Source organism: Coregonus lavaretus (assembly GCF_964263955.1).
Source record: "Coregonus lavaretus genome assembly, chromosome: 30".
Classification (NCBI taxonomy): Eukaryota; Metazoa; Chordata; class Actinopteri; order Salmoniformes; family Salmonidae; genus Coregonus; species Coregonus lavaretus.
The window spans coordinates 4550249-4561617 of NC_140017.1; the positions used below are offsets into that span (position 1 = coordinate 4550249).

The following is an 11369-nucleotide window of genomic DNA, read 5'->3' on the forward strand; positions in this document are numbered from 1 at the left end:
CACGGCAAGTGAAGTTTAGACCAAAAAGCTCTATTTTTGTCTCATCAGACCACATGACCTTCTCCCATTCCTCCTCTGTATCATCCAGATGGTCATTGGCAAACTTCAGACGGGCCTGGACATGCGCTGCCTTGAGCAGGGGGACCTTCGTGCGCTGCAGGATTTTAATCCATGACGGCGTAGTGTGTTACTAATGGTTTTATTTGAGACTGTGGTCCCAGCTCTCTTCAGGTCATTGACCAGGTCCTGCCGTGTAGTTCTGGGCTGATCCCTCACCTTCCTCATGATCATTGATGCCCCACGAGGTGAGATCTTGCATGGAGCCCCAGACCGAGGGTGATTGACCGTCATCTTGAACTTCTTCCATTTTCTAATAATTGTGCCAACAGTTGTTGCCTTCTCACCAAGCTGCTTGCCTATTGTCCTGTAGCCCATCCCAGCCTTGTGCAGGTCTACAATTTTATCCCTGATGTCCTTACACAGCTCTCTGGTCTTGGCCATTGTGGAGAGGTTGGAGTCTGTTTGATTGAGTGTGTGGACAGGTATATTTTATACAGGTAACGAGTTCAAACAGGTGCAGTTAATACAGGTAATGAGTGGAGAACAGGAGGGCTTCTTAAAGAAAAACTAACAGGTCTGTGAGAGCCGGAATTCTTACTGGTTGGTAGGTGATCAAATACTTATGTCATGCAATAAAATGCAAATGAATTACTTAAAAATCATACAATGTGATTTTCTGGATATTTGTTTTAGATTCCGTCTCTCACAGTTGAAGTGTACCTATGATAAAAATTACAGACCTCAACATGCTTTGTAAGTAGGAAAACCTGCAAAATCGGCAGTGTATCAAATACTTGTTCTCCCCACTGTATATCTAACCTGGCCACACTGATCCTTTAACTCAACAATATAAAATGACCAGGAGCTAGATATTAGAGTGTGAGCGGCTGTACACCTCAACACCCACACGTTTCAGGCTGCCTGCATTGCAGTTGTTCTACGCAGATTGTCAGATCGTTAAAACGTATTGATGGGGTTTCTGCAATGTTAACCACTACTCTGGCAAATACTATCTAACATTGACAGAATCCAATCAATATGACTTAATTGATCATCTGTGCAACTCTTTGTGTCGCAAGACGCCCTGCTGTTCATGGTAACACCACATTGTTGAATCTACCTTCAACTAAAAAGAATAACAAATTATGCAAAATAAATTATGTTAAGAAAGGCAATGAGATATAGAGCGATTGAGGTGCTAATGGACATATAAATATTTTAGCTGAGCCAAGGATATAAACGGAGTTTTCACAGCAATGGAACTTACATTTTACGAGTGTTTTAATGCATCATTCCTAATGCACAAAGATGTAACAAGTGTTTCCCAAAACATCACGTAGAGGTGCTAAGTGCATCGTTGGAGCAGAAAGGAACATGTGGATCATGAAATAAATCAATAGGATGTTACTCTGCCGGGTTAATGGGAATCTGAATGAAGGGTCTGACAAAGTAATAGTGCTAGATCTTGTGTCCACATCCTTGGCTGAGCTAGAATCAGAATCATACATGAGCCTGAACACAAAGATTTTCAAATGTCTGCACAGTATGAATCTCAACACAACCTCATGCCGTGAATAATATTTTGCTTTTTCTCAGTGCATTAACTGCAGAAATATGATGTAGTGTATTTAAAAAATGTCATGAGTAACTGCAAACGAGAAGAAAATAAAATGTTTCAGCAAAATCATGTTTGTAGAAACTAAATCTAATAGGAATACATCAAAATGAACATTAATTTATGACATAAACCAGCTAGGGCTTAGTTAATCTTTAAAAGCACTGAATTTGGAACCTGGTCAACAAAAGAAGTATAGTTCTTGTATGCAAGAAGTTGGCTGATTGAATTATATAAAAAAGCACAAGAATAACAATTTAATAATTGCAATTAAAGTGCTCATTCCTTTTGGAAATTCTTCCTGATCTGCGTGGATTGCATTCAATTCTGTTTTCATTGCAGGATCGGAGAAAGTACTTGTCAAGACTGGTCTTTTGCTTGTCTACTTGTTGCTGTTCCCTGTCAAACTGTCTTTGAAGATTCAACGCTAGCTCTCTGTCCTCTCTCTCTTGCTGTACCTGTTGAATGTACAGGTCAGCCTGTGCACACTCTATATTAAAACCATATTGGCTCTGGGATCTTGGTCTCTTGAGTCCAGACTCTGTCTCCTCTAGGTGTTTGGTCTTCTGGCTCCTCTTCTTGCCCCTCCTTGAGGTAGGTTGGTTCTGGGCACAGTTTCTATTGCCCAACTCTTTTCTCTGATCCTGTGAGTCCTTTGATTTAAGTTTGCAACCCCTAACACTGGCATTTATATTGTGTGGGACTATGGTTGGATTTTGATGAATTGAGGTTGGTCCACAATGTGATTCAGGTACCACCATAGACTCAGAAGAAACGCCACATTCTGTTACAGTCTCCTCACTGGTTAAAGGTACAAATGGAGTATGAAACTTTGTGAATTGTTTTTGATGGAGGGCTGTCTCTCCAATGGCCTGGTCAAATATCAGTCTTTGTTTATTATGTATACAAGTTCTTTCATTTTCTTGCTCAGAGGAAGCAGTCTTGGCACACCTACCCAAGTGTTCTTTTCCCTTATTTGCTGCTAGAGTGCAGCTACAGGGCTTGCTGTCCTTCTCCTCTATGGGGCTTGGTTTGAAAACAAGGTCCTCGAACATGGGGCTGTTCATGGGGCTGGTCAAGGTGCCCTTCGAGGTCACTTTGACAGACTGACGATCCACCTCTATCTGCTTCCATTTCTGGAGGATAGTAGGGCTGGCTTCATAGCTGGTGGGCCTCTGCAGGCTGCGGAATAAGTTCCGGGGGGTGGACTTCACAATTGTGGGTTCCATCACTCGCCCGTCAGGTAGTCGCTTTGGTGGGGTGCACGGCGAGCACACTATTGGCTTGAAGTGATTCAGCTCCTCAGAGATACTGTCATTGCTCTCTGGGCTAATGGACCTCTCCTGTTTCAACTGGGGGACCATAAAAGGTGTTGATGGAGCCATGATGACACCTCGCCAGCTACGCCTCTTGTCTTGGACAATGATGGGTGCCGAAAGAGATCGGCTGTTCTCAGAGGACAGAAGGATTCCTGCACTGTAGCTGTGAGCAATACTTGCCTGTACAGAGACAACAAACCAACAAAAAAAAGAAGAGCAATGTTTTAAAGGACATGAACAGTCAAAATCATATTGGATGATATTTCAATGAAACCAGATCAAAGTATGATGACCAAAGCATGAAAAATTATTTGATCAATTTTGAATCATTGATAAAGTTTGATCATAAAGTTACTGGTCCCATCCCCCATGTCAAACACTTAGATTCAAGGAGGTTGGTTTATGAAAGGGATAGGGTGACATCACCAATGTTCCCTCAAATGTTTTGGGGCACTGAGCAAATTGAATGTCTACAGGCCTACATTGCATGAGACTTTTAAAAACGTTTTAACATTATAATTTTTTACTTAGTCTGTAACACCAAGGGCCAAATAGGTAATGCAAGAAATCACATTACAAAATAAAATTAATTCTTATTACCATACAGAGAATTAGACAATGTAGGCTACTCCTCTGCCTATTGGCTTATTTACATAGTCAAGCCTGTCTCAAAATACAACACAGCCCCTTTAATTAAGACATAAGATTTTTACCTGACTGGCTTTTCAAAGACAGCTTGAAATGTAGTCTACACATTTTGTGCTCTTGTAGGAAGCAGTAACTCCCCATTGCTGACCTATACTTATCTATAACTGGGCTAATAACTCACTAACTAGCAAAGAATATCAACAAATGTTCACACACGCGGCTCTGATCTAAAAAGCGCATGAATTCACTTGCAGGTTATTGAAAGACCTCTCATGGGCTACCCGGCCGAATTGTACTCCATTGCGCTCTGGCTCTGCCTACCATGACTGTAAGTCGCTTTGGATAAAAACGTCTGCTAAATGGCATATTATTATTATTATTATTATTATTATTACAACAAAATCACAGACTCAATCTTGGATTGTTGCATTGAAAAGGGACTGATATAATGTTGATTTGAACACAAAAAAAACATTGATTTATATATTGCAAACTAATGGGGTGAACTCAGTGATGTTCAATCTCTTGCACCTCTGCGCGGACTGGCATTTCTTCTGCGCGACAGTCCTGGAGGCGGTGCGCGTCCATGCACGCACGCACCTTAGAGGGAACATTGGACATCACCCTAACTCTAATTTTTATGCACCAATGGTAACATGATATTCTCTTACCTAATTTAAATAAGTACCGCCTTGTAACCAACAGCAGAGAAGGCGTGTTTGCGGAGGGGCGTGGTTTGTATACAGAGCCTTCAGAAAGTATTCATACTCCTTGACTTATTCCACATTTTGTTGTGCTACAGCCTGAATTCAAAATGTATTAAATATATATTTTTTCTCACCTATCTACACACTATACCCCATAATGACAAAAGTGAACACGTTTTTAGAAATTTGAGCAAATTGTATGAAAAACGAAATACAGAAATATCTCATTTACATAAGTACTCACACCCCTGAGTCAATACATGTTAGAATCTTCTTTGGCAGCGATTATAGCTGTGAGTCTTTCTGGGTAAGTCTCTAAGAGCTTTGCGCACCTGGATTGTACAATATTTGCACATTATTCTTTTTAAATTCTTCCAAATCTGTCAAGTTGGTTGTTGATCATTGCTAGACAGCCATTTTCAAGTCTTGCCATAGATTTTCAAGCCGATTTAAGTCAAACGTAACGAAGCCACTCAGGAACATTCAATGTCATCTTGGTAAGCAACTCCGGTGGCTTCGTTACATTTGAGTGGCTTCGTTACAATTGAGCATTTGACAACTCTGCATCACAATGGTAGGGATTAGCTGAGCTGGGCTTGTGTCATTGTCTCAATGCAGCCTTATAATGCTGTGAAAGGATCCAGGAACCCAAATGATTTGGGTGGATCCCATCCTCCTTATAAAAGGTGGTAAGGGTAGGCAACAACACATCTGCCACGCTGATCCTCAACACAGGGGCCCCTCAGGGGTGCGTGCTTAGTCCCCTCCTGTACTCCCTGTTCACCCATGACTGCGTGGCCAAGCACAACTCCAACACCATCATTAAGTTTGCTGACGACACAACGGTGGAAGGCCTGATCACCGACAATGATGAGTCAGCCTATAGGGAGGAGGTCAGAGACCTGGCAGTGTGGTGCCAGGACAACAACCTCTATCTCAACGTGAGCAAGACAAAGGAGATGATCGTGGACTACAGGAAAAGGAGGACCGAACACGCCCCCATTCACATCGACAGGGCTGTAGTGGAGCGGGTCGAGAGCTTCAAGTTCCTTGGTGTCCAAATGACCAACAAACTATCATGGTCCAAACACACCAAGAAAGTCGTGAAGAGGGCACGACAATGCCTTTTCCCCCTCAGGAGACTGAAAAGATTTAGCATGGGTCCCCAGATCCTGAAAGAGTTCTATAGCTGCACCATCGAGAGCATCCTGGCCGGTTGCATCACCGCCTGGTATGGCAACTGCTCGGCATCCGACCGTAAGGTGCTACAGAGGGTAGTGAGTATGTCCCAGTACATCACTTGGGCCAAGCTTCCTGCCATCCAGGACCTATATACTAGGCGGCGTCAGAGGAAGGCCCAAATAATTGTCAAAGTCTCCAGTCACCCAAGTCACAGACTGTTCTCTCTGCTACCGCACGGCAAGCGGTACCGGAGCGCCAAGTCTAGGTCCAAAAGGCTCCTTAACAGCTTCTACCCCCAAGCCATAAGACTGCTGAATAATTAATCAAATGGCTACCCGGACTATTTGCATTGACAACCCCCACTTTGTTTTTACACTGCTGCTACTCGCTGTTTATTATCTATGCCCCTACTTTACCCCTACCTACATTAATATGCCATTTAGCAGACGCTTTTATCCAAAGCGACTTATAGTCATGCGTGCATACATTTTTGTGTATGGCTGGTCCCGGGGATCGAACCCACTACCCTGGCGTTACAAGCGCCGTGCTCTACCAACTGAGCTACAGAGGACCATGAACAAATTATCTTGGACTAACCTGTACCCCCGCACATTGACTCGGTACCGGTACCCCCTGTATATAGCCTCATTGTTATTTTATTGTGTTACTTTTTTATTGATTTAATGTTTATTATTATTATAAATTGTTTACTTTATTTAGTAAATATTTTCTTAACTCTATTTTCTTAACTGCATTATTGGTTAAGGTCTTGTAAGAAAGCATTTCACGGTAAGGTCTACAACTGTTGTATTCTGCACATGTGAGAAACACAATGACTTGATTGATTTGATTTGTTAAGCAAATGTTTACTCCTGAATTTATTTAGACTTGCCATAACAAAGGGGTTGAATACTTACTGACTCAAGACATTTCAGCTTTTAATTCATTTGTAAAAATGTCTAAAAACATAATTCCACTTTGAAATGATGGGGTATTGTGTGTACAGTGCATTTGGAAAGTATTCAGACCACTTGACTTTTTCCACATTTTATTACGTTACAGCCTTATTCTAAAATTGATTAAATTGTTTATTTTCCCTCATCAATCTACACACAATAACCCATAATGACAAAGCAAAAACAGGTTTGTAGAAAGTTTAGCAAATGTATTAAAAATAAAAAACTGAAATATCACATTCAGACCCTTTACCCAGTACTTTGTTGAAGCACCTTTGGCAGTGATTACAGCCTCAAGTCTTCTTGGGTATGACGCTACAAGCTTGGCACACATGTATTTTGGGGAGTTTCTCCCATTCTTCTCTGCAGATCCTCTCAAGCTCTCTCAGGTTGGATGGGGAGCGTTGCTGCACAGCCATTTTCAGGTCTCTCCAGAGATGTTCGATCAGATTCAAGTCCGGGCTCTGGCTGGGCCACTCAAGGACATTCAGAGACTTAAAAAAAAAATATATATATATATATATATATATGCCATTTAGCAGACGCTTTTATCCAAAGCGACTTACAGTCATGCGTGCATACATTTTTGTGTATGGGTGGTCCCGGGGATCGAACCCACTACCTTGGCGTTACAAGCGCCGTGCTCTACCAGCTGAGTTACAGAGGACCACAATCAGGAGACTTGTCCCGAAGCCACTCCTGCGTTGTCTTGGCTGTGTGTTTAGGGTCGTTGTGCTGTTGGAAGGTGAACCTTTGGCCCAGTCCGAGGTCCTTAGCGCTCTGGAGCAGGTTTTCATCAAGGATCTCCCTGTACTTTGCTCCATTCATCTTTCCCTCGATCCTGACTAATCTCCCAGTCCCTGCCGCTGAAAAACATCCCCACAGCATGATGCTGCCACCACCATGCTTCACCGTAGGGATGGTGCCAGGTTTCCTCCAGACGTGACGCTTGGCATTCAGGTCAAATAGTTCAATCTTGGTTTCATCACACCAGAGAATCTTGTTTCTCATGGTCTGAGTCCTTTCGGTGCCTTTTGGCAAACTCCAAGTGGGCTGTCATGTGCCTTTTACTGAGGAGTGGCTTCCGTCTGGCCACTCTACCATAAAGGCCTGATTGGTGGAGTGCTGCACAAATGGTTGTCCTTCTAGAAGGTTCTCCCTTCTCCACAGAGGAACTCTGGAGCTCTGTCAGAGTGACCATCGGGTTCTTGGTCCCCTCCCTGACCTCGACACAATCCTGTCTCGGAGCTCTACAGACAATTCCTTCGACCTCATGGCTTGGTTTTTGCTCAGGTGTGTGCCTTTCCAAATCATGTCCAATCAATTGAATTTACCATAGGTGGACTCCAATCAAGTTGTAGAAACATCTCAAGGATGACCAATGGAAACAGGATAAACCTGAGATAAATTTTGAGTCTCATAGCAAAGGGTCTGAAAACGTTTGTAAATAAAAGGTATCGTTTTTTTATGTTTCATAAATTTGCTAAAATTTCTAAAAACCTATTTTCACTTTCTCATTATGGGGTATTGTGTGTAGATTGATAAAGAAAAACATTAATTTAATCAATTTTAGAATAAGGCTGTAACGTAACAAAATGTGGAAAAAGTCAAGGGGTCTGAATACTTTCCGAATGCACTGTAGGCCAGTGACCCAAAATCTCATGAAAAATGTTTACACTATTCATCTATAGCAAAGATACTTATGTCTCCCCTTTCATCTGTGTCTGGTGTTAGCTAGTTACTGGCTAGCCCTTCAGCCAGCATGGAACAAAAGGGGGGGGGGGGGGGGGGGTCATTCAAAACTCTGACGCAGTTGTCATGTCAACACATTGGTTAGTGCTGCTGCGAACCGCATCATAAGAGACATGCCAATTTCAATGTTGTTTGAGTTGCTTTGTGTATCAACAAATTTGCTTGAGAAAATGTTACTCCAACACTCCATAAAAGTTTCTTGACGTAGACGTTTCAAAGAGCTCTCAGTCAAGGCGAGCTCATGAATATAAGCTCCCAGCCCACTCAGCCTCTTTTCAAACTTCCTGGTAGTCAGCCATGAGAGAAAAATTTGCCATGAGAGAAAATACATGTCTACAATTTTGAGCTTTTCTATCCCCCCAAAATATGGGTGATACAGTATTTTAGTTACTCAAAAGACTATTTTACATGGGAATCAGAATGACTGTTCGGGACCTTTAAGCACTTCAGAACCAAACAGCTCTGACCATTTTAGGGATTAAAATCTTCCTTTAAAAGCCCAGCTTCATACCTTGTCCAGTCCAGGAAGATGAGTAGCCACCCTTATTTTTCGCCTTCCCTCCTCTGTATCAGTACAGCTCTGGCTTCTCTGCACCACATTGGTCTGTAGACCACTGAGGGAAAAGGGGACTGAGTAAATAACTGAATTAAAAGTGCAAAACACATTAAATGTAACATCAATCGTTCAAAGGCTTCGAAAATGTGTGCAAAGAATCAATACTGCAGCATTAAGTAAAAAAATTTAGCAACATGATTATTAATTACTGTTATATGAGGACATTATTACAGTTACAAGCAGCCTTCAATGTAAAAAATAAAACAAACATTGATAATAGAAGCAAGGGGATTTCAGTACTCTCTTGTGAAGTCTGCCGAGATCTTTGTTCTTCTAACAAACGCAGACACATTTCTGGTTCTCTTCCCAATGGGTTCTTCATTCTCAGAGTCTGACAGCAACCCATAGAACTGGAAGAAAAAGCTGTATATCTCAGCATCATGTTTACACTTATTAATCAATGTGTTGGCATACCAATCTGAGCAATCTATTCACAATCTATTCGATAATCTATTCATATGAGGGTTACAAGATAAAACTTACAGGATCTTGAAAGTGCTTGAGTGTTCCACATTCCTCTTTTCTGTGGTGGAGGACTTTCCTCCTCCCCTCATCGTTCTCTTCATTCATTGGTACCTGAAAAAGAAAAATTCCTTCTTACTGATAGTAACTGAACCCAAGGGATCATTCACATGACCTGTGGTTGTTTAAAATCAATGTGTTGTGTGCCAATCTACAACAATGGAATTTGTGATAGGAATAAGATGATATCAACATATTAAAATGTTCTCTAATTCAAGTCTCAAACACATAGTTCTCTCCTTTTGAGGGGTTTAGGGGCATTGTACAACAACACTTCTGTAAAGAGCTATGTTAAAAAGGATGCACTACGGGGGAAAACACAAAACCCCTCCTATTGTATTTGAATAATCAATAAGTGTTATAATTAAGCAATAAGGCCCGAGGGGGTGTGGTATATGGCCAATATACCACGGCTAAGCGCTGTTCTTAACCCCCCCCCCCCCCCCCCCCCCCCCCCGAGGTGCATTATTGCTATTATAAACAGGTTACCAATGTAATTAGAGCAATAAAAATAAATGTTTTGTCATGGTATACGGTCTGATATACCACGGCTTTCAGTATTCAGGGCTCGAACCACCCAGTTTATAATAGTCCATATTACAATATTACCTTTACTTGTTGCTTTCCATACTCCAGTCGGATCTCTCCAGATTTGGATACCTGAGCAGGCGAGCGGAAAATCTCTGAGAAAAATAAAACATTTAAAATGATCAAAATCACTCAAATATTCTCAAAACAAGAGCTGGGTCGAAAAGGTTTGGGAACCACTGGATATAACAGGTATACACCAAATGATGTAACATATTACATAGAAAAACACCCCAGACAGTACAGTCGACTGTCAATATAGTAGCTCCTCCCACAAAAAGCTCCACAAGTCTGGGCAAGTCATAGCCAAACTTTCTCTGCCTAGAAAAGTATATCAAAACTGACTGGTCTTGTTCTCTCTCCAGCCTTGTTTGTACAAGAGCCTCTTGGTTCTATGGAATGACCATTCAAGGCGCGTACGGGAAAACGCATAGCCCCGAGTTTAATAGAATTTGTTACAGTGTAACAGAAACCGTTCTAATTCCCAACAGAAACCGTTCTAATTCCCAATTCCCAAAGTAGTAAAGCCCAATATGCTTTACTACTTTGTGTTCGTTACCATAATGGCAGGTAGCCTATAATAGGAAACAAATTAAGAAGACTGGACAAAATCCTTACGACATACACAAATGTATGCCTACAGCATAGCCTAAAACGGAATTGATGTTGTCAAAAAAGCATACCTTCTCCACCAGTCTCACAGTCTCTCTGCTCCATTCTCCTCTTGCATCGTTGTGGATAACTCTTTCGAACAATTTCCCAAAGTTCGATGTTTACTAGGCTTTTCTCCCGGGACTGTTTACGGGCCCAACTGGATACTCGCAGCCGGCAGAGGGGACAGCACAAACTGGTAAATTCCACTGTCCGCTTGAAACAGTGCAGACACACCGAGTGGCTACATGGCATAGTTACGGGCTCCAATAAAATCTCCGAACAAACCGGACACCTTGCCTCGTCCAGAGTCAGCAGCTGTGAATGTGTCCGAGTTTTCAGCATATCCGCGGGCCTGGCTTTGCATTTTTGCCCCAATCCACTAGTGGATCTTGCGGACCCTGTCGCCGCCATTTTCATTGGTCCCTCCCTACCAAAGATGGTGGATAAATGAAGATAAGTTACTCAGGCCGTTTACCACTGAAAACAATTGTCAGTTCCGGTCTGCGTAAGGGGGTGGTTCCATAGATACCAGCGCAATAGCAGCTGGGTCTGGTCTACTTAACTCATTGATCCATGCGCATACCTTTTGGCGGGCATGTGCTCAAACGAAAAAAAGGGCACCCCAAAAAAAAAAATCCCCGCTGCCGCGATCATGCTTGTTAAGCAATTATTACAATAAGAGGGGAAAGCAGCACAATCTGACGAGTAAAGTATTGTGCTAAACTATTTTGAACTGGAATCAATTCTGCA

The 11369-nt window shown here is 42.1% G+C and overlaps 1 protein-coding gene across 1 annotated transcript; it reads right to left on the reverse strand.

Annotated features, from left to right (window-relative positions):
- Positions 1–1326: 1326 nt before the first annotated feature.
- LOC311105933 (E3 ubiquitin-protein ligase RNF169-like) lies at positions 1327–11045 on the reverse strand. The gene is made up of 6 exons (XM_084148167.1): positions 10649–11045; positions 9987–10060; positions 9339–9431; positions 9096–9205; positions 8751–8853; positions 1327–3174 (listed from the first exon to the last, which is right to left on the reverse strand). Exons 1-6 carry the CDS (start codon positions 11034–11036, stop codon positions 1933–1935), a joined length of 2010 nt encoding a protein of 669 aa, XP_084004293.1. The 5' UTR covers positions 11037–11045; the 3' UTR covers positions 1327–1932.
- Between the last annotated feature and the right edge of the window lie 324 nt (positions 11046–11369).